Raw genomic sequence first — 25,181 nt, 5'->3', positions numbered from 1 at the left:
CGGGAAACAGTTAATAAAACTAACATGAACTTTGTTAAACAGTTAGGCAAGCTATTTCATGAACAAGAGTTTTTGCGTGACGCCCTTAATTTACTTAATTTATTAGCACCTATTTCGCGATGTTCATTGAGCGATTTTCCCACTAAGTTTGAATCGAAAAATGAGCAGGAAAGGATTATGAACATGTTTGGACCTAGATTAAAGTCACAAAGGCTCGAGCTCACGTTCGAATGCTTCCTTGTATTTTCGATGAATTAGCTGATTGATGGATTTTCTCCATTTCCATTCAATTTTCTATTAAACTTATTTCACTTTCCCGCAGAGCATTCAGGTACCCGGAGATCATAACTGGGGGTTGGCTGATCTTTCTGGCAGAATGTGTTCTTAAATTCAACATAACCAACCGCTTTTTTGGCGGAACCACCAATTAAGGAAAACTGCACACGAAGGTTTATTATAGTCTTCTTCTTCACGAGACCTTCATTCCAGGGCGAAAAGCACAAAGCCTACATGGGAAAATATTCACCTAATCTGGCTGTACAATCGCAATGTGAAGTTTGCACTGTTCCTGTGCAACTTTTTGAATAATCAATCTGCTTCCATTGATATGGATCATAGCCACAACAGAAATTTCAAATTTTCTCCGTGTGTATGGCTTTGACGCTAACACAAAGTATTTCTATGCAAAGACACATATGTTCGCATGTCATTAGTATAGAGTAGCGCGTAATTTTTGTAACGATTTCGCTAAAATAATTATTTAAAAGAAGCTCAATCTTGTCGATCCATATAAATCCTATCTCTTTTGCCTGCCCAACAGATTACTAATACATAATGCACGCTGCAAGCGACCTATTCTCACTCCCATTGATGGTATATGAAATGTCATCCTAAATTAATCATCTTTATCATTCCATCCAATGCTTTATTTTCCGCATTTCTTCATCTACGTTTGAGACATTCATTAATATCATACATAAATAAATATAGTCATCTATATTTATCTTCATAGTTACATACATATCTTTTCTGTTAGTATAATTTCACAGTTTTCAAATTTAAGTCCTTCAGTTGATTGATTACTACCAATAAAGTTCACTTCATATGTTATACGCACTATTACTGTAAAAAGACAGATGCCAAACAGTGACATACTCGGGGATCGTTTTGGTTCTCATGATTGGCTTAGTTTCTAAATATAAAACATCTTGTGTGAGCAAGTGGGTGGAGGGATCTGTGTTTCTGTGTGCGGATAGTGCTCTTCTTCTCTATGCTTAGGTCATAGATACCTGCTCAGTTATTTGTTATACTATAATCTCTCCTATCTTACTTCACCTCATTGGTTACTTGTGAACTACTTACTTGGTTCTTAGAATATCGTAAATAACGTATTTCCCGCTTCAACTATCAACAATCGGATTCCCAACTTAGAGATAACTATCCTATAAACATTAAGCCATAGTATTAGTATAATAAATTATTTGGTATGAGGCTTTCACCCTTGATTCCGCTTTTAGTGAGATTAATCAAAAAGTAACAGTTCTACAACAAACAACTAATTCATATCATATATCAACAATAAATCTTAACATCGACCTTGAGGATTAACCAATTTGTTTGTGATGCTTTTGTTCAGTTACAGTTCCACACCAAACACAACAGATATAAAGCTAATTCACTAGACTTTTCTGCACCTGCAACAGCGCGCTAGCAACCGTTTCCGCCGCCATCCCGAAAACAGGACCATTGGAATAAGGGAATGTGCAAAATAAGCACCCTTTCTTCTGAGGCACCTTAGGCCGACATGGATTTGATTGGTGGCTGATGGTCTTGGAATTCAACGTAACCGGACTCGTCGCTGAGGTCGGAGTCGGAGTCGACGGCCTGCAGATGGTTTATTAGTTCGGTGTTAATTGCAGCAACTGTTGATTTGAGTCGAAGCGAATGTTGTGCGCTACCACTGGGTGTAGAGGATGCAGAAGTCGAATCGTACAGCGGATGCGTTGGTTCCGCGTGAAGTTTGCTTGCTTCCTGAACGATTGTCGTAGTGACCGGTAGTAGGAAGCTCGTCTTAACGCCAGGAGCAGGGACTGTAATGCTACGCTTGAAAACGGCATTTTCGGCACAGTGTTTGCCAAGAGGAGTTTTTTCGCCGATCGGCTCCTGAATGACTTGGTGGTCGGCTAACTGTTCGAAACTACGGACTCGTTCAAGAACCGAACATGGTTTTATTAGTATGGCCGCCGCGGATTCGTCCGTATTTGTGGTAACAGTACTGGATGTTTCACATCCACTGGAGATTGACCCTTCGTCGCTGTCTGAATGACCACTTATTTTGTTGGATACACAAAGAAGTGAGGGTGGAGCAGTGTCATCTTCGCCATTGGGAGCTTTCTGGAGCAAACTCATCAGGTCGGCTTTCTCACCAGCAACAAAACTGCTGGCTGATTCTGCTGCACTGCGGAGCATTTCTAGAACTTCATCTTGATTGAAAAACACCCCATCTTCGGATTCTTCCGGGCGATGATCATTCTCATAGCTATCAAGATCGTCCAAACTAAGCGCTAAGCGGGCGTCTTCTAATCGCATTCCCAGTTCGGCTACGTTATCCCGATGGTTACTAGCGCTTATATCGTGCATGCTAGACGCTTCCTTGGGACTCAATTTCATGTCTAAATAGGAGATAAGTTCCAGCGACAGTGGCTCTTTGGAGTTGTAATTGTAATGTCGTAGCAATGTCTCGAAGTCATCCTCCGAAGAATCAGAACTATGGGATATCTTTCTCGGACCAAGATTGTCACTTGAGGATTCACCTCCTTCGGGAACATGCTCTTCTTCCTCCTCTTGCTTTATCGTATCCAATATGGAATCAACTGACTTATTCATCGGACTCTCCTGCACGAGATTCTCATTCTTCAAAGGTACTTTGGCTTCGACGGCTTTGGCCGACTTGAATGAGTTTCTCAGCCGACTCCTGCGCATCGAGTGACCCCGTCTGCATCTCCGCCTGCCCAGCGTGGTGGAAGGGTAGAGTGCATCTTCCTTGCAGCATGCCCTGAGATCCTCCCCTCCTGCAGCCTGACCCGACTTGGGAACTTTAGTGGCACTTCCTCCCGGCAGTTGGTCGTCTTCTTCCTCTTCTTCGCCGATCATTTCCTCGATTGCCATCAGCTTCGGGGCGGACTTGGAGCGCTCCAGCGGCGGCCTATAGTTATTGGCACCGACGCTCAGCATTATCTTACGCCTCGGCATACTGGGGTTGTCGTACACACTGTTCGCCAGACTGAGCCGGGCGTTCTGTCGGTTCAACTTGTCCCGTTTGAACTCCAGCAGGGCTTTGGCTAGGTTTTCCTAAAACGCAAAAATTATGATTAGAACAGTGCAATATTGATTAAGTGTACGAATGTGTAAAAATAACACAAACGCAATAATACCTTCAATGCGGAGCTTATATCTTTCGCAATCGTCTCTTTGGAACAGATAACCGCATGGCAGCGGAATTCATGCTTCAGCTTGCGACCCTCGTGTCGATAGATCCAACAAAACACCCGGGGATAGTTCTTTGGTGCACTGCAGTAGGTAATCCTATGAGACCAGTACTCGGTCAGGCCGTGCTGCCTGGTGGTTGCCTTCAACCCAGATGGACACAGGCACAGCTTCATCATCACGTCCGGTTTACTGTTCTGGGTGTAATTTCGCCACAGCGTAGCCAGTGGTTTCTCCACACAGCCCTCACCTGTGGAAGAGAAACAAACAAAGGAAAATCGTAAGTATTATTCGTAATCATTGCTCTTGGCGAAAAGGCACCCCATTTGCGAATGAAATATTACATACGTCGCCATACTTAATCCTACCTCGAAGGTTATGTCACATCGAATCGCGGTCGATTACGTATGTACCAATGCTCAAAAGGTGACTCTCAGTTCAACTGCAATTTCAATAATGACGTTTGATCTCCGTCTCCCAGCCATCGTCTTCCCAGCAGCAGAAAACTAGCCAGCATTTCCGTGGTGGCTGATGCGAGCAATTCTCGTAATCGACCAAACAATCCCGTCATTTATTTTATTTCAATTTGCTCGAACAAATTGGCAGAGACGCCTAGCGTTACTTCGTACAAATGAGTGCCCCTACAAAAACAACAGACATTACCTAATAAACCAGTTACCCTGCCGTTGGCCCAAGCGGGGGTTTTGTTTCCACATTGAAGCTGCCGGGGTAGTAGCTGGAATTCCACCGAAAGCCACCAAATTAGCTTGCGGTTTTCCCCTCGAGCATGTGATCTATTGAAATGGTAAGTTGTGTAGATCACGCTGACGAGCAGCTCGGGGGCAATGGTTCTCCAATTGGTCGGACGTGAGTGAAAGTCATTTTCAATTCCATTTCGGCAGCGCCCATCAATGGCAATGGTGTGGGAGGTGCAACACTAACATGTGACATTTTTTGGCGCTTGTTTAAATCATTGTAGCGCAATTCGAATTGTGGTTCAAAGTATCAATTGATGCACAGTGAAAACGCTTTGATTTTATAATAGAAATTTCTTCGGTCAATAAGTGTAGCAGTGTGTTTCACATATTAAGTTTATTGGACCTTGGCTACTAAGAAATTTTAAACTTGTTAAATATTTTTGGAAATATTTGTAAAATGTTTTTATATTTGTTTCCAAAACTATCAATTTATCTCGGAGAATATTTATTTAGAAAGTTTTTACATCATATTTTCTATTCGATCAATCAATCCATTGCACCAATTAATTTAGAAATTTTATAGGGGAAACTCATGTCTTGAATTGATTTTCATTGTAAATTCTAAGCATATATTTTTTAGCAATATGGTGTATTGTTTGAAATTATAAGCAATTTCATAAAATATCATGGACACGATGATGTAACACGACAAACCGTGATAAGGAACTACCGTAACTTCACCTAACTCTGCGCACTTTCGTCTTTTTAAGACTAAATACACCAATTGACTATTGATTGTGCGATACTGTTGAATAGTTAAATTGTTCTTTTGTCTTTGTTTTCCACCGATAATTCAGCGAAAAGAATTGAGTTGTACAGAGCAAAACAAATCCGACATCACCGAAAATGTCAAAATTTTATTCCTGATAGCATCGACGCTAAGACGCAACAAAATCTTTTTTCTCCTCAACTTAATGAAAAAAGTATTGCAAATCCGAAGTTTATCAGAAATCTGTAAGTTCTAAGTGTTTGCTGCTTGTTTTGACCGTGGAGATGAAATGAAATAGTATTTAAAAACGCCGAGCAGCAAAATATCAAGGAATCCCGGAAAGTACTCTCCGTACACAACTGAAATTGAATGGTAACATGAAACGCTCTGGAAAACACTCAGTTTTCGGAAGGAAGAGGTTTGAAGACATAGGTGGCATATTTTCTGCGAACCGTTAAAGGGAAGAACCTGTTCCTGAATACAAGTGGGTGAATGGTTTCTTAAGACGCCATCCCGACATCAAGCGAATAATACTAAGTGCGCGAACTTGTGTTACGGGACATAAAATCCGGAAGTTGTTCCAAGAGGTGGATGATTACGTCCGACAAGCAGATATCAGCAACCCCTTAGAAGATTCTACCCGTGTATTCAACATGGACGAATCCTCCCATAAGACTTGTTCCAACAAAGGAAGTGACTTTAGCACCAGCTGGAAAAATACGTCCCTACTTCAAACGCGAACTCGGAGAAGAAGTGCTACGCAGTGCTATTTTCAGCTAGTGCGGCTAGTGTATTGGAACCGCCATTGGTAAAAATTACTCAAGCTGGATGACACCTGAAACTTGTTTGCCAATAAATAAGTAAATTTTTTTTTTGACAGATAATTGATAATTGATAATTGATGAATCAGGAAAAGATGATTATGAATATGATGGCAGTTATAAAGAAGAAGAAGTATTCCATTAACTACGTGATCTTTTTCAACGCCCAGTGAGTTTGCTTGTTCTCAAAGGTCATAAAATTGTATAGAAAAGTATGTAAAAAATAATGCCTAGAAGTGGGTGCCATGAAATCACAAAAAAGGATAACGTGCTTTTTGGACTGCCCCAAATAAAAAATGGATGCCAGATTCGTGTTCATCATCCCGAAATCATGTAAATACCATGTTTTTTTTTCGCATTGAACGACACTTTTTTACTTGGCCAGCCTTTATATGGAGACACCCCACTGTGCAATTGTTCAAGCCCTCTAATTTGGCTATCAATCATGATGTGTACCAGAATGAATGTTCAAAGAAACCTTTGGTTCCGCTTCAACGAAAACATTATTGGACAATACGTGTTTGGTTGGGTAAAACATCATCACATTACACAAAACAAAACACACAATCGGATGTCGATTGAAGACCGAACATCATCTTTTCAAAATTAAATTGCAGCGAAACTAAAAGAGATAATACATTAGTGTCAAAAACCTAATTGTAGAGAAAATTACGGAGATTAGTTTGGTTCATAAAAATAATATAGTTAATAACGGGTTTTTGGAGTAATTACAAAATTACAAAAAAAAACCCTAATGTACCAACTTTAAATCTATTTGCTTAAAAAAATGTTACTCAATTTCACTGAATTGATGATGTAGGAAAATTGTGGAAAAATTTCAAGAACAAATTAAAGGCAACCATAGCCAAAAAGTGAAAAAGCCTGACAACTATGCAATGGTTGAGATTTGATCAGATGCATAGAACGATTACACGATAATAAAATAAAAATACTCGATGATACCTTTTAAAAATACATCATGTTCGAAATATGAATTGTTGAAGCAAATTATTTGAATCGTCTGCACTGGCATGCTACGCACAGTTGTCCCATGTTACTTTTTGGCAATTTTCACTTCTCTTCATGATTTATGCATAATATTTCGGAAAAAAACTAAAAAAAACTTATTGTTTGATCCCAACTTTCAAAAAAAAAACAAACATCAGGCTCAATTGTCCCATGTTGATATTCTAGGCATAACTGTCCCACCATGTATTTTTTGTAAATCCAAAATAAATGAACGATTGAAGAACCAAAATTTTATGTCACGCCTCTAGCAGGACTAATGCATTCACTTCTGGTTTTGAAGAACAAACTAATCCTCCGACAATTATAAAAAGTTTAACAGAACACGTCTAATAACAATGAGATTTATATTCTACAAAGGGGATGCAGATCACTCTCTGCGGTGATGTTTGATGTTTTTATGCATAATCTTTGAGAAAAACACAAACAACTTATTATTTGTCCCCAGTATTAAAAAAAAACAACATTAAGTTCGATTGTCCCATTTTGATATTCTAGGCATAACTGTCCCGTAATCAGGATGTATCGATTAAAGTGAGGGGATCTTTTTTACATATCATGAAACAATAATTTACTGCTTATAAAAAAAACTCTGTGTATTGCCAAACTGAAACGCTTAAAGTTTCTGGTAGACAAATATGGTAGAAAACTTTGATTGTGTTTTCCTCAGTTGCTGATTTTGGAACATGGGACAACTATGCGTAGAATGGCAGTGCAGTTATGACCAACATTTGTAATTTGTAAATATGATCTCGATCACTAATGAATTTGGCTTTTAATTCACAAGACACAATAGGTTGAATGATGCAATTATTGTTTTTATTTTACAGAATGTTATTTAGTGAAAATCCATCCCTTGAGTGTTGGAAAAACATTACATTATTATTAGTATTTCATGTCAATATTTTTTTATAGTACAGTAGAAGCCCGATTATCTGCGGAATTGAGTGACAAGGTCACCGCGGATCACGAAAATCGCAGATAACGCAATGAACGACTGAAAATGGTGTTTACACCTGTTTCACATGTTCCATCAATACAGAAATCATTAAACTATTCATCTGTGAGATCATGTACACCAGTGGTCTTATAATGTGGAAGACATGACAAAATAGAAAAAAGAGCAAGAGCCCATGTCCTAGAAAAAAGCTAATGAAGATTGTAGAGTTTCGAGCGACATAGCATGCACTACCTTAGCTATTTTTCAAATTGGGACGTCAGTGTTTGTGTTTATCTTTGATTGCCTACCACATCCATATGAAAATGCTATTTTCAAGAAGTGTTTTATCAATGAAAAACACACATTTTATTGGAGTTCTCGCTAATTACGAAGATAATGAAACAGTGTACAGTGAATATTTGTGAAATCACGTCGAGAAAGAAGGATAAAAGAGATATTCCTATAATTTTCACTTCCCCACGTTCATATAAACAAACCAACCTTCATTATTTTAACGATACGAAGTTGATGTTTTGGAGGCTCTCTATATCAGTGTGTATGATGGGAGAACATAATCTTCAATTAATCATAATTCTACTGAAAAATCGATGTTGTAATGGATCAGAATGTTTACTTGAACATCCTGACGGAAAATATTAAGCAAAGTTGTGAGCAAAATGAGATTGAATCGAGGTTTCAAGTTTTATCAAGACAATAACCCAAAGCACAAGGCGCACAAGAAAGGAGTTGAGATCTGCATGGTGGAGTACGATTACGAGTTTGTATCACTGTAGATGTATTTTTTTAATATTTCATGTTCAATATGATCCATGATTCGCCATCTGTGACAGCATCGCTTATGCTTATCATGATAAACCGTCATTCGTTTGCTGGAATCCAACGAGAATAAACCTTTTGTGAAACTAAATAATAATGTAATAACGAGTCGCACTCGAATGATAAAAAAAAATATTTTTTTTAATTGTTAGAGGCAAAACTGGCAAGTACTTTCATCAAATTTGAAAATTCTTCTCACAGCAATGTTGTAAACACATTCAAAATCGGCAGCAGTATAACAAGTGTTATATTCAAAAAAAGGCAAAGTCATATCCACACACTTAATAATGTACTGTGTTAGATGCAGCAGGGAAACAACCGATTGAATTTGAAAGCATTGTTTCATTGCCCTGGATTTGGAATTCAATCAAAGGGCTCGCACATGTGTGCCACAGCAGATATAAATCATCCAATTGATTACCCATTAACAGCGCCGGCTCGAGTCCACGATCGTGTCTGCTGGCCAGCTCTAATGATCCAATATAGTTATAATTCAGCATTTAGCCTAAATACCTCTTATGCTTATATCTAATCGAAATCCGTTCGCTTTGTTGTGTTGTGTCTGCGTATGATCGATAAGTTTTGGGGCCAAGGTCAACCAGCGAAGGGACGGAAAGTTTTTGTTTCGTTTCGTCCATATCCACCTGCAGTGGGCAAGCACACGTCCGGCTGACCCCTCACAACCCATTCTAAGCTAACCTGTCGGATGGTACTAGACCTTATATTGAAAGTAATATTAATCTCGTTGTGGAGGAACCGGTTTGGCCGGTTCTAATCCAGACCCAGTGATGGTGGAGATGGCGGTGATGGTGATGATACCGTCTATAAATGGGGAGAGCAAATGATTCTCGAAAAATAAATTTTAGTCATAGAACAGAAGCCATCAATCAGTAGTTTTTAGATGCTGAATATGACCTCAAACTAAAGAGGTAATGTATTTTATTATGATCAATTTGAGATGCGACTTTTTGGCGGTCAAAATTTTGTCGTTTTAGCGCAATATTTGTGAGATTTAAAAAAAAAATTATTTGCTCCAAACTGCGTCAACTTGTTTTGATCAATTTCTCGAACCCACCACACAACTCTGGCCGATTGTCGCACAAGCGCACCGCTGAAACACGTCACCACAACGGATATTTATTGACGATTTCCATCCAATCTTAGCGACAAATATTTGCGCATACCGAGAGATGGATGAACCATCGGAATGTCTCCGAATATGGTGAGAGGCAACTGAACCACGATCTCGGAAACACCTATCTTTGAACGTATTGTCTTTTTGGATAAAGTAAAACACAACATGAACTTTGATAAAAAAAGAGAAAATAAAACTTTTATCATTTTATTTTTAATTCTCAGCAGTTCTCTTTCAATTGGCTTAAATTGAAGAGGTATAAGGGTACAAGCACCAATCATACTTATAACGGTGATTTTTTCATTAATTTAATTTCGTATTTTTAATGACCCAAACATGTTTTTAAATATGGGTAAAATCTTCTATTTCAGTACTTGATTCCATGTTAAACATACTTCTTCTGTTGATAGTTTGAAAATGTTGTGTCACGGTGATCTATGCTTCTTATCATTCTTCTAAGAATTACATGATCGAAATAATGAAATGTTCATACTGTAAAGCGGCTGTTCGGTTGCAAACACTTTGTAGACGCATGAATTGCAACCCAGGAAGGTTATTGTGCTTCGACAAAAATTTACATGATTTTGACGAAACAAAAACTAGCATTTTCGTATTTTTGTATTTGATACAATTTTACATCTAGTAACCCTTTATCGTAGCATACGAAAGCAAAATACGAATCAAATGATGTAAAAATTTGATGTGTTTAGTTTCAGCTGGTAACGAAAAAAACGGGCTACTACATAATTTATTGTCATATGGTTTATGAGGATTACTATCAAGAAATTATGTGGTGTTTGCGCTGAGCGACCCGTCCTCATTTGTCTCATTTTGACTACTGTTTGAACCAATCGATTAGTGGAGTCTCGTACTCGTCAAGAGCGTAATTTAGAGGACGATTTTGAATGAAAAACGACAGTTATTTAATTGTATTTATCATAAATATATACATATTTATTCACAAAACTAGCAGGTTTCCCTCTATGCTTCAGAAGATAATTAAACCCGTTTACAGTCCCAGCTAAATTCGTACCTGGTGTGATTCAAGCTTCAAGACACATTATAAGACAAACAGTGAATAATAAAATGAGAAAGAATCGTGGAGAACCATCTCCCCTTGACTTTTCAAGGAAAGTTAGTCGTACGGTTTTAATTCAATGATCACTCCAAGTGACAAAAATTCATGTTTTCCGCTTAACCGAATTTATTCGTTATATGTAGTTATATTTCAAAATATGTTTTTGGTCTCTTGGGAATAATATAGGTATAAGTAAATATTCTGATTGAACGTTCTAATGCGCACAATTTACCCGTAATTAAATCTCCATAAATTCTGGCAGGATCGACTTTCTCTTTTCCATAGTTCTCCATTTCTCCCTCCAAGACAGAGAAAAAACCTGATTTGAAGCTAACCGCAAATTGAACAGACTATCACGGCTCCATTGCAAATTGAAATTTACCGGGTTTACGGCACGACGGTGCGACCATAGACGAAGATACATTATTAGTCATGCTTAACAGTATGGTCGTTAGCAGTCGCTAATGATTTGTGGGTGGCTGGGTGTATGGTATGATACTGTCATGATGTGTTTCCCAGATAAAGGTTTGACTATTTTCGATGTTCCACATCAAAACGTGTAAGTGTTTGCATAGCGGAAAAGTGCCGGACTTAATTGATTTTCCACGAGCATTCACTATACTGTGTGTGAAAATTGATCAATCACAGTCGTAGAGAAATCGAGAGATTTGGTTTTAACCCTTTGCAGTTGCATGAAATTTGGGCATGGATGTCGTACTGGTCGGAATAATTATGCTCAAATGCTGTGATACATAACTTGTAAGATTATGAAAGATAAACAAAATTATTTTTTCCATAGATATGAATTTAATACATTAACACATTAAGGATCGCTCAATAGTTTCCTCGTGTTTCGCGTTCCGTCTGTTACGAATGGATCACGAAATAACCCGTGTTTTCTACACTTGATGGTTAAATCCCTGATCTGCCAAGCCTACCGATCGCCTTCGTCTCATCCACACCGAAGGAAACGATCTCATTCTTGGAATCCGTACAAATGAAGCGTACAAATTTGCCCCAAAACGTGCAGTCCCCGGCGTATGTCTTACAGATTTCTTTGCGGTCCCTAATATGTTAAGTTTTCATGTAAAAATTATATTTTATAATTCTCCTTCGTGATATCCTCCGAAACAGACCCCAGATGCATTCCTGGGGTGACATTGCGCATTTCGAAACGAGTGATTTTTGTTCGTTTGGACCACTTTGACTTAGCTTTGTTTACGAACCCAAAAATTTTACATTTCTCTACGGAAAAATTTTTGCTCTAAATCAAGTACACTGAAAATATTAACTTGAAAAAGATACGTAATACTAAAACCAATTCGATTTGAGTTCGAATTTTCTCGAAACGAGTTACTCGTTTCGAAATGCGTAATGCTACCCCTGGTTTCGGACTACATGTATCGTAAATATAATTAGTTTGACGTTTTTGCCTTATATCTTTCTGTTTGCACATATAGAACAATTTTGCTTTGAAATCTACACAGTGCCACAATACATGGAGCTTTCCATTAAACCTTTCCTCAATAACGAATGAGAACTTTTTTTTAGACTGTTATTGGGCACGATTTTAATTCCCGATTTTTATTTTGTGCAATATTTAAAAAAAAGATCATATTTGATGAAGTTATCGTCATTTGTTTTTTTTTTTAGCTTTGATATGCATTTCATTGCTGCTTCAGGTGACACCCTTAGAGGAGTGACACCCACGACCATGATTTAGAAAAAAAAATAAAAAAAAATGATATTTCGTATGGAGGAAGCCAACGATGAATTAGGCGTAAAAAATCTGAAAACAACGTTCAAACATGGTGGTGGAGGGATGGTATGAGGGTGCATGTATGAGAAATTTGGATTTCATCGATGGTGTATTGGATCAGAATGTTTACTTGAACATCCTGAATGAAAATATGAAAGCGTAAACAAAATAAGATTGAATCTAGGATTCAAAGTTTTACCACGACAATGACCCAAAGTACAACCCAAAGTACGACCCAAAGTACAAGTTATAAAGTACACACATGGTTACATTATAATTGCTCAAAAGTTATTGACATTCCTGTTATCTGTGTTGGAAATTCAGAAACCATCAAACTTCTAAAAAAACGATTTTGTAAAACCACTTGATGAATAAATGGATGAATATTCCCCCCGAATACACAAAAAAAACTCATAGAAAACGGCTAAAGGCAGTTGAAGATAGTTACAATGAACAACGTTTATCATACTAAATATAGAATTCTTAAATTGATCAACGGCTTCGAAATCGAGTTGAAATTCCAGCCACCGTACGAATATTAATTTGAGTCAATTTTCATAAATTCACCATTCTTAGAGCCATTATTCTAAAAACAGATAGCAAATCTTTTCATTCTCATGTGAAACTATGACTCTATCTAAATAGAATGTTCCGAAAGCTTGTTTTCGACTTTCAAAAGAAGAGAATAGAGATCTGCATTGAATCACTGTATGTATTTCATTTCAGTACTGAATGTAAGTTCAAAGTCTTGAAAACGAATGTTTTGAGTGTTAATATCTCTCTGCCGGATGAACGAAGTGGTACGAAAATAACTTTATTCGAAAGATAAAAGACCTACGAGTGATGTTTTTTTATTTATTGGCCACTTGTTTCAATAGCTCAAAATTGCTTCGAAAGCGAACTATTCAAATCATTATAAATATAGATAGCTTCTTGGAATTATATTTCAGTCTCGATTAGGTTGCGGCTGATACATGATACAAGATGTGTCGACTGGTAACCCTCTGTCAGTTTCTGTTTTACTGCCGTGATGCACGGACATACAAAATCGTTACAAGCGTTATGCTTTTCGGACACTGTTAGTTTCTGTCATTTGACAGCAGTCACTGTACCCTACAACAATATCGTACACAAGCGAAAGAATATTATTTCGTATACATTTGAACAGACCGCAAGACAATTCCAAGGGTAAACAAAATATTCATTTATTGAGCATTGAATTAAATGCAACTTCGAACAAATGATTACTGAGCCAACGATAGCCCTGCGTTAAACTTGCGGTTATATCACAGATATAACCCACTTCTATTTTCTTTGCTTTGAGTGGGAAAATTTGCATTTGCGTTATTCAAACGACATCCATCAACAACTGGAAGGTGAGGGTTTAGTTTGAAGTCCCGTTCACAGTATATCGACCGCTCCGACCATGTCAGGATCAAATAAAGGAGTTTAGGTTTTGTAGAGAAAGCAAAAAAAGATCCGTATTCATAAAGTTTGTAGACAACTCTTTGGGTTTATAAGGACAACATAATTTTGCTGAAAATCTGCAGTGTGTGATATTTTTGAGAATTGTTTAATCTGTTTACTCGTTTTTCGCATTTTCAACTGATCGCTGAGATATTTTCCTGAGCGTGATGTTAAAAAGATTGTCGCAAAATCGAAGGAGTGCTCTTTATAATGCTGCAAAACCAATTTATGCACACACCTTAAAAGGGATAGCACGATTAAAGGGAAGCGCTTGTACAATATCGGCCTCAACTCCCAAAGATATTTATTTGTAAACAAGACCGACCATTCTGCTTTGGAGGTAACAATCAGTCTCTCACATTCCATCGCACATGTGAATATTCCGGACGAACCCGGACTAGACTATCATCGAGCCAATTCTGAAAGATTACTAGAAGCCGTACGCCAAACTGATTGGCATTTCCTAGAATCCGCAGATGATATAAACGATGCAGTTGATAGCTGTACAAGCTTGCTCAAAAGTTGCATGAATGATTTTATCCCATTGCGCAGACCGTCTCCCAAACCATTCTGGGGAGATGCTTACCTGAGACGTTTGAAACGTCTGAGATCGAAGGCTCTTCGTGACTACTGCCATTCTCGATGTGTATTTACCAAGCAATATTTCGCACGGGCTAGCAACAATTATTGAACGTACAATCGCTATTTATAGGAACGCTACAGCATACGGACTCAGGAAGATTTACGCAAACACCCTCGAAAATTTTGTAAATTTGTGAATTCAAAACGAAATATAACAATGGGTTGCCTGCAGAGATGTTTCTGGGTAGTGAAGTAGCCAATTCCACTGCAGCCAAATGTAAACTTTTTGCAACCCACTTCAGAAGAGCGTTCAATCATACGACTTTGTCAGGATGCCAAATTTTAGACGCTTGAAGAGATACACCTAGAGATGTGTGCCATTTGAGAAACCTCGAAGTCTCGCCGGATCAAGTGAAATCTGCTATATATAAATTGAAGTGTTCAATGTATAGTCCCGATGGCATCCCAACCTACATCCTCAAAAAATGTCAGGAGGAGTTGATTTGTCCACTCACTACACTATTCAATCTCTCATTAAGACAACGCTGCTTTCCCACAAGCTGGAAGACGTCGATCATGTTTCCTATGTTCAAAAAAGGAGATCGACAGAACGTTGAGAACTACAGGAGCATTACTTCGCTTTGTGCTTGCTCCAAGGTTTTCGAAATATTATTGAGCGACTTACTTTTCGACTCCTGCAAGAATTACATTGCCACTGATCAACATGGTTTTTACCCCAAAAGATCAACTACCACGAACCTGGTTCAGTTTGCCTCGTTTTGCATAAGCAATATTGATGCCGGTGCTCAAGTCGACACCGTCTACACAGACTTGTAATCAGCCTTTGATAGGGTTGACCACGGAACACTGCTGGAACGATTAGGAAGAATCGGTGTCTCCGCGGATCTTGTCAGTTGGTTTAAATCGTACCTCACGAATCGTATGCTCACTGTTAACGTGGCGTCGGAAAGATCGGAACAATTTTCGAACCTGTCTGGCGTGCCACAAGGGAGCAATCTGGGCCCCTTGCTATTCTCAATTTTTATTAATGAGCTTTCTATCGTACTACCACCTGGTTGCCGATTGTTTTACGCCGATGACGTCAAAATTTACGTGGTCATCAAAAGTTTTGAAGACTGTCATGCTTTACAACGGCTGCTGAATCGTTTCTCTGAAAGGTGTACACGGAACATGCTGACGCTAAGCATTCACAAATGCAATGTTATTACGTTTCACCGCAAGCTTAATCCGATAATATTCGATTATACAATTGACGGACAGTCTCTCGATCGTGTCCATAAAGTTCGTGATCTTGGCGTTATCCTAGACTCAGCATTTACCTTTGTATTGCACTACAACGATATGATATCTAAAGCCAACCGGCAGCTGGGATTTATGTTCAAAATATCCCGCGAATTTAATGACTCACTATGCCTCCGGTCTCTATACTGCGCTCTGGTGAGATCGATTTTGGAATCAAATTCTCAAGTATGGTGCCCATATCAGCCAACGTGCACCGCTAGGATCGAATCGATACAAAGGAAATTTGTGAGATATGCCCTCCGTCGTCTTCCGTGGCGAGATCCTGTGAACCTACCCCGATATGAAGATCGATGCCGATTGTTGGGACTTCAGACACTGCAGCAGAGAAGGAACATTGCTCAAGCTGTGTTCATTGCGAAAATTTTTAAAGGAGAAGTCAACGCACCTGAATTATTACGACACCTCAACATTTACGCTCCTGAACGACCGCTTCGCCAACGAAATTTTCTGCTGCTTGAGCCCCGGAACACTTTATCCGGTCTCCACGAACCAATGCGCTTCATGTCGGCTAGTTTCAACGAAGTCTTCGTCCATTTCGATTTTGCCTCTACTGCGTCTGCATTGAGGCACCGACTCCAGGAACTGATTAGGTACCACTGGCAACGAAGACTGCTATGGACAACGTCACGGTTCCCACTCAGTTTCATTTGCTTTTTTTATGATCTGACTACAGTTTAAGCTTACTGTTATTTTATTCACTTTTATTATTTTAGATGTCGCGTTCAAAATTTACTGTTTATTTATGTATGGATTGTTTGTAAGAAGATGTGGGGTTTTTCCGCCCAATAGTCAGATGAATAAATAAAGAAATAAATTAATACTCTGAAATTCGATAAAGTAGTCACATTTTGAATCCAAAAATAAATAACTAAGACAAACTCGTGGAAATTTTGTGATTTGTTCTTCGTTCTATCTAATATTTTAGTAAACTAGCTGACCCGGCGAACTTCGTCCCACCCACAATTGATGTTTTCATTTAAATAATTTTGAACACCCAAACAGTTCCCACAGAAATGTACGTACGTCTGTACGTGATCTATATTCGTGCTATCGGGTTTTTCAATAAGAGCGCTACAAAAAAATAATTATTAAATAATTTAAATAGAGCAAAAACGGTTTTGGATATCAATGAAATTACATTTGATGCCATTATGTATGGAACTCGATTTCTTTTGCATGGCCACCACGGGTACGCTTGCAGAAGTCCAGACGCTGAACCTGATTCTCGACGGATTTCAAGCATAAATCGGTCGATACTAGTACGAAGTTCATCAATCGTCGCTGGCTTTTTGGCATAGACTTGACGTAGCCCACAGGAAATAGTCTAACAGAGTCAAATCGCACGACCGAGGCGCCCAATTGACCGTGATTTTTTCGGGATGCAATGTGACTCATGGAGTGGATACGATATAACGCATATTTTGCTTATTGACGAAGCCATTCAGCCAGAAATGAGCCTCATCGCTAAAGAAGATTTTTCGATGCAAATCCGGATCATTTTAAAGTTGTTGCTCAGCCCAATTCACGAACATACGACATTCTGGTGGTCAAGCGGCTTCAGTTCTTGAGTCAATTTGATCTTTTAAGGATGCAGGCCAAGGTCTTTTTGCAAAATTCGCCACAACGACGTCACAGAGATGCCCATCGCTTGAAATCGACGTGTGAGAGACAGATTTGGGTCTTCCTCAATTGATGCGCTAGCGGCAGCAATATTCTCGACACTAGGGGCACTTCGTTGTCTTACTGGCACGGGAACATTTCGTACTGTACTGTGTTGATCTGGCAGGACGATTATGACGACCTTAAATTGGACGTAGCGCCTTTAAAATTGAGGCAATTGACTCCGAATTTCGGTAGTAAATTTTAGTAATCTTAACTCGTTGTTAAGAAACGAGATTCTAAATAGATACGTTTCTTGTTTCGATAAATTAGATTTTTCATTCGAAAACGAAACAAATAACTAATAACAAAGTGTTATCGGGAGGGGCGACACCCTAGAAACCCGTCCCGGGTGTCCCCCGATCACGATATGCCAGTGACTTCCTTCAATTAGCTCCTACTGATACAAAACAACACACAAAACAAAGCCTGGGACTGATAATTAGCTAACACAGTACCTATGTAGAGTGATGAAATACATATCAAAGATAAAGAAACTAAACGTTCGATCATCAGATATGATCTTATTCAAATACCGCGCAAAAAAGTCATATACAAAACTCACACAAGAAAAGAAAATCGCACACTGTACATTTCATTTTTTTCCACAAACATATTTGAGTTAAACTATTGGAGACTTCTATTTTTTATTCTAATTTTATTCATTGTCTGGAGAGCCTAAATTCTAACATATTTTTAAGATAGTCGAAATCAACGAATCTTGTCATTCACTGCATAGCATTTTCAGAATGTAACGAAAGCACATCACAAACATCATCGTTTTCTCATTTCCTTGCAAGGTGATTGCGCTACTTTAATTGGCTTCTGCACTGCGAGTAATTTCAATGCCCTACAATAGTTTCTTTCGGTGTGACACTTTTGAGCCCACTTTCTGTGTCGCACACTCTTACTTCGACTCAAACTATCTACCGAACCTCATTAGTCATTCAGCCGGGGCATAAATAATAATTTGTACTGATTTCAATTGTGAAAAGCAGCTATAGAAAGAAGAATGAAATAGCTCACAGTGAACAACACAACACAACAGTAAGTCGATTTGCATCTCTTTTCGCATCGTTTTTTTTTGAGCCTTGTCAATCCATCCGTGACAACTACAACAATAATAATAATACTGGCAGAAACTAATGAACGTGAAATAATTTGCTGCTATTGTAGAGTCGAGCGATCGGCGGTTCTGAAAATGGAATAAGCTAAATAAATAAATACGTGCGCCTCGCGTGGCCTCGTTAATAGGTGATACTAAAATAGCTGCGACAGCACAAAAACGATGCAATAATCATCTGCGAAATGGACACTGCCAGTGAAATGATATTTGCAAGCTAATCGGTGACAGCTGCGCGGCCAAATGCTGCAGGAATGCCACTTGGAAAAAGCACTTCTAGGATTTATGATGGATTTCCCTATGTTCCAGTGGAGTACCAGTGGAAAGTTGTCATTATCGAACGTGCTAATCAATAGTTAGCTACACAATCGTGTAGATTAACACCGATGTTTCGTTATGGGATAAGTCCTCTCGGGGAACACGTTCGAAAAATCCCAGGCAAGCACAAACATATTCAATAAAAATTCCCTATTGGCGTATTTTGCTGCACTTTGCAATACATTACAAACAACTCCCATCCGTATTTAGTCTATTGATTAGTAGGCAATTTTGGAATGGATTCCACAACCGTCGGCATTGCATCATCAATAATAAGCATAACAATTATGCCAATGGATTTGCCCGCATGGATGCACACATTAAAAAGCGAAGGGAAAGTATGTGTTTAGGGCAAATGATATGAAAAAAATATGTTAACTTAACATGATTTCGCAATCTCAAAATGATGGCAATTAAGAGTAAAACACTGAATGGATCACTTGATGGATTACAAAAAAGGAATTGCAGGCCTACTCGTCCTGCATTTAAAAACTTCATCAATGCCGCATTGTGGGTGTTAAGATATTAGCCAATTGAACATGTTTGCATACATAATTGTTCCACAAAAATTTGCATATACTGGCTTCTGGAAAGAGCAAAAAATTTTCCCACTTTTTTATGAATCGATATAACTTAGAAATGAAAACTTCTACAATAATGTGACTTATATTCTGTCAAATATATAACGGGAATTTGTAGGTAATTTTAACGCTTCCCGCTGAACATTTTCCAATTTCTGCTCAAGTTGGTACTACTTTCACGATCTATCATTCAGTTTGTTCATATTTGTTTATCATTAAGAACTAGTTAACTTTTTTTTTGCTCGGCGATTTTTGATATGGATAATTCTTTTGGTCAGAGATATTATGTGAAATTTTGTGTTTTTGAAAATATTGCTGAATACATAGGTGACTCAGCTATGTCGAAAACACGGGTGTATGAATGGAATAAGGTATTCAAAGACCGCCGAGATTTGCCTTGTCAAGGACGAACATCCACCTCTTCGACTGATGAAAAAAATCGACAAAATAGTAGGAATGGTGCTCGGGAATCGTCATTTAAATTTGAGCTAGCCCGTGAATTAAACATCTCTCACGAAACCGGTCGTCATATTTTGGTTGATGTTTTGGACATCAGAAAAGTCGCAGCACGGCCAAAAGAGCTGAATTTTCTTTCAAAAAATTCATCGCAGTCAAGTGGCTAAAGACGAGCCTAAACGATCAAATTCAGATCCCACGTTCATCCAACGCATAATTACTGGTGACGAGATATGAGTGTGACTTTTCCCTATTTCAGAAACTCAAATTCTTTTCTTTGTTAGACCCGTTTTGACAGCATCGAAGACACAAAAACGAATTCGCTGCGTGAATTGAAGGCAATTTCTGAATACAGGTGTAAAAAGTGTTTCGATGATATGATTGTTCGTTAGAAGAAGTGTATTGCTTCAGAAAGGGCCTATTTTGAAGGCGATAATATAAATTTAGATGATAAATAAAACATTTTATTTAAAAACACAAATCAAATACAAACAAAGACTATCACCTGCACTTTTTTTCGGAAAGAAATAATACAGTTAAAATTCTCGCAAATGGCGTTTCTCCTATGCAAAATCCTACATTTCAATACGATGAAAATGTTGGTTATTTACACCTATGTTTTGAAGCTGATGTACACGCTTTCTGAATACATGAGTTCCCAACTTCAACATAATGCCAACGGAACGACATTCGACACATATTATGAATCCGTAAAGTCATACTTGTACACCTAATAAAATTCCACACACACTAAAAAGCAAAGGGAAAGTATGTGTTTAGGGCAAATGATATGAAAAAAATATGTTAACTTAACATGATTTCGCAATCTCAAAATGATGGCAATTAAGAGTAAAACACTGAATGCATCACTTGATGGATTACAAAAAAGGAATTTCAGGCCTACTCGTCCTGCATTTAAAAACTTCATCAATGCCGCATTGTGGGTGTTAAGATATTAGCCAATTGAACATGTTTGCATACATAATATTCTTAAAATGACTATGTAATGGTTTTTTTTTTGAGATTTGGATTTTGAGACCGGTTTTTTTTGAGATAACGCACGTTTATTACATTAAAATCGCGAATCCAACTTTCGTTTCGTGATGGGATAGCCTACATACTAAAAACTAAAAGCATTTATTTAGTTGAAATTTAATTGCAGATAGCTAGAAAGTTTACTTATATCTAGTTTAACCTGCCATTTTTACTCTAACCAACAAATAAATGATTGTAGATGCTCCTAGAACCTATCAATTCAGTTATGTATGAATGTAATCGAATTTATTTATTAATTCAGTGCCACTACCGATTTAAAGATTTTTTTAGATTCAAACTTTTACAGTTAGAAATAAATATTATGAAAACTGGATTGTATGTTTTGCGTTCAATTCGGTTTATGAATGATGGCCGATCATATTTTAGCTATCTCACCGGCAATGGTATCGTCGGGGTCAACTGTGACAACAAGGGGTCTTGTGAGTGTGCTCGAAACCGTCGTAGCAAAAATAAAAATTCCACTTTATTGAAAGTATTTTCGATAGGTAAAATCCGCCTACGAATGATGGATCTCTATAGTATCATGTCAGAAGAGAACCTGAAACTATTGAGACCCGGAGCAGAGGGTCCACGATTGTAACTGTAGGGTCCATGAGTGTAAGAACTGTTATCCGTGAGTTTTACGTCATATGTGCTCCCGTGGCCGAGTGGTTAGCGTCTCACACTATCATGCCGGGGGTTCGGGTTCGATTTCCGTTCTGGTCGGGGGATTTTTTGTCAAAGAAAATTCTTCCGACTTGCACTGTGGTCACGTGTATTATAGAGTTTGCCATTCCAGAGTACATTCAAGGCGTGCTATTCGGCATAAAAATCTCAACTAAGTACTACTTATAAAAATGACGCTAGTGATGCTACGTTGAGAAGGCAAAAGTTCCACTGGAACGTTAGTGCCATCCAAGAAGAAGAAGAAGGAGAAGAGTTTTTCGTCATGAAAGAAATGGGAAGAAAAAATGGAATGAATGAATACCCACACCCTGCCGCTGTGATTAGAGGATTGATGTTCGATACAGAGTAGGTACGATGAATAACGGAATATATTGCCAGTTCTTTTGGTCCGAAAGCAGTTCTTTCGGTTACTTTTTCAGGGTTTCCACAGTTAACTCTCCGCCGACGCGATTGGATTTCGATTTCAAGTACGTGTGATAAATAATAGAATACATAGCCGGTCCAATAATTGAACGGGTTTTCCTTCTTAGGACACCTAAAGATAATCTCTACCGCGTGTTCTGACACATGAGATTTTCGAATTTTCGTTTCATTGAGTGATCGATAGTTTGCGTTTATATAATCACATCACTTACCCCAATGAATCGTGATTCTTACCTCTCCCCACTAACAAAAATCCTTTCCATGGTAACCGCAAGAGAACCACGTTATAGAGGTTAACTTTTGGTCGCCAATATCATACTAAAATTCCTTCCCTTCTCCTAGTGAATGTAGAACGTGGCCGGTATTGTTATTGACTATTTTAAGTTCGAATCACAGATACTTGCACAATGAGGATGGTTTGCTAATCCCAAGCGTCATTCAGTGTGTTCTTTGTGCAATTTCGTTGGTTCAGGTCGATCACGGAGAGCCACTACGAAGTCTACAGTCTACCCAAACTCAAGTATTTTCGATAGTTAAACATTGTTTCTCTTGTTCTCTCTGGCAATTCATCAAGCCCACATTTTCGTTAGAATAGAAGCACTGCTCAGCAAGTACATGTCACATTGATGCAAATAAGTGGTAGTCGGAAGGAGCCAAGTCTAATGAGTAAGCCGCATGGCTGGTTTAGCAGTGTGTGATGAAACTGTATCATGCAACAAAATCACTTTGTGTTGCTTTTTTGGTTCTCTGGTCGTTTTGCACCCGAAACCCAAAACTCGATTCCAATAGGTCATTCGTTATTTGTAGCGTTCAGTATTAAAGGTTTCGTCAGGTAAGAATAGCACATAGTTAATCAAACCATTTTGATCCCAATCGATGATGCAACCGATCTTGCTGGTTCCCTCTAGACTAGGGACTCGCAAACTATTTTGGGCCTCTTGCCCAAAAGTTATCATGAAGTTATCAGAATGAAGTGATATCATCGACCCCTATGACCAAATTCCTTTAAAAATGCTATCTTTTCCTTATTCATACAAAATACTAATTCAAAAATATTGCAGTTATGGGAGCAAACTTAACATCATTTTTTCATCAATAAATAAATATAAAATTCATTAATATTAGTTATTCTTATAACAAGACCCCAAGGGGTCGACCACTTTTACAATCTCTGCCTTAGACTAACCCAAAATTTTTGACGCTAAGGACTCTCGAAATAGATCCACTTTTCATCGTCAATCATAAATTGTTGTATTTCCGTTTTCTGCTTTCATTCATTTAGTTCATGTGGAAACCGTTTTTTGATCTTCTGGATTTTTCCATGGTCTTCGAACGCGTGGACATTGCTTCTTGAGTCGCATTCAATTGATCCGTAAGTTGCCGTAGCATTTGAGTGTCATCTGCGTCAAAAAGTGCTTTCAGTTCACTGTCTCGAACTTTTTCGGAAGATTTCCAGACTCTCCCTTTCTTGCGTCTATATTACCATTAACAAATTTTTCTAACCATTCAAAGCACTGTGGTTCTCCAAGAGCATGTTCATCGTAGATTTCAACAAGCATTCGATGTGCTTCTTAAAATGTAAATGCTGACCGCGAATCGTGCTTCCCATGCACAAAAGACGACATGTTCACAGCTCTTCAAACCTATATCGCCAAATTAATTTTTTTTGTCTGTTTAAATCCTTTGCTAGTTGTCAAAACAAGGCAATGTTGCCAACAATGCAGTATGATAAGAATAATATTCACAGTAAGGGCTATTTGTTGGAAAATTCCGGTTTCATAATTATGTACCAGGTATACCCCTTTTAAAAATCAGTGATAATTAAAATTGGTTATCCAATTTTGCGTAGAATGGCTTTATATGAGTTATCAAAAACTTAGTTAAAATGTGCAAAACCATATAAAAACTACGCTATTTTGTTGTACCATGAAGACATACAATTTTTGTCTCGAACCAATGGAGCTAATCGAACTCTATGTAACAGAGATTGCCTCATAATCATTATCATTTTTCAACTTTCGTTTTCCCCCAGCTAAATTATAATCACGGACAATGCAATGAGATCTATTTGGATCGGATCCACAAGAGTTGTCATTTACCTGGAACGAAAAGTTAAAAAGATAGCTGATTAATGATCATCGCACGGAAAAAAAATGCAATAACTCATACATTTATGGACAATGCCGACAATTTCGGGCCCAGCGTATTCGATCCCAGGGAACAGGGGAGTGGGTGTGAATGCCATTCACTTGCGCTTTCTAAAAAGCGCTGCCAATCATGGAGCGTCACGACATGATTAGGTCTGTCGGACGGAAGCCACTTCCATCGGTCCGTAAAATAAAGTTCAAATCAAATGCAGTCCAGCAAAAACGGCGAGGCCAAACTCTGGTCGAAATAAGCCATCGTAAAGGTTGTTCCGTGATGGAATCCAATTTTATAACTTCCTTCTTTATAATGTTTGAGCGATTGGTAGCAAACCGTAGCACTCGCGAAGTGATAATTTTCAACTGCACAGGAGCGTATTTGAAAATCGCTTCGGGTGAACAGCGAAGAGAAGATTGAGAAAAAAATTACAGCTATAGTTTTTTTTTGTATATTTCTTTTAATCATCGCCGCATTATAATTGTCAATGCGCTCGGATAGAGATTATATCATGGTAGTTGCCCGTATTGTGATAGCAGAATAGAAGAGCACAGCTCTCTTGAACTCGATACCTTCCAAATCGCCTTTAATACTCAGAGTCGAAGCACGATGGGAAAAAATATTGTTTGTGGTAATGATGGTACAATTTTTCTGTTCCTCTCAACTTCAAATAGATTGAATGTGCAAAAAGTGTACATCATCAACAGAAAATATAGGCAATCGAGTTTAAATATTCGTAAATTTGAGATGATTACCGTGTAGTAGGATGACCAAATAAATCACCTAGTTGTCCATTTTGTTCATGTTTATTGGCTGAAGTTCTGACGAGCACCCAA

The 25,181-nt window shown here is 38.2% G+C and overlaps 1 protein-coding gene across 3 annotated transcripts in view; it reads right to left on the bottom strand.

Annotated features, from left to right (window-relative positions):
• Positions 1-896: 896 nt before the first annotated feature.
• Positions 897-25,181, bottom strand: part of LOC129774679 (uncharacterized) — a 166,642-nt gene continuing 142,357 nt past the window's right edge. For all 3 annotated transcript variants that reach the window (XM_055778518.1, XM_055778520.1, XM_055778519.1), the window contains exons 4-5: positions 3,435-3,736; positions 897-3,351 (exon numbers count right to left, since the gene is read on the bottom strand). In XM_055778518.1, the coding sequence (XP_055634493.1) occupies positions 1,795-3,351; positions 3,435-3,736 (1,859 nt within the window). In that variant the 3' untranslated portion in view covers positions 897-1,794. The remainder of the gene's footprint in view (positions 3,352-3,434; positions 3,737-25,181) is intronic.

The sequence above is a fragment of the Toxorhynchites rutilus genome, chromosome 3, assembly GCF_029784135.1.
Source record: "Toxorhynchites rutilus septentrionalis strain SRP chromosome 3, ASM2978413v1, whole genome shotgun sequence".
Classification (NCBI taxonomy): domain Eukaryota; kingdom Metazoa; phylum Arthropoda; class Insecta; order Diptera; family Culicidae; genus Toxorhynchites; species Toxorhynchites rutilus.
The sequence above is the reverse complement of the archived record's forward strand: the minus strand, read 5'-3'. Positions and strand labels throughout refer to the sequence as shown.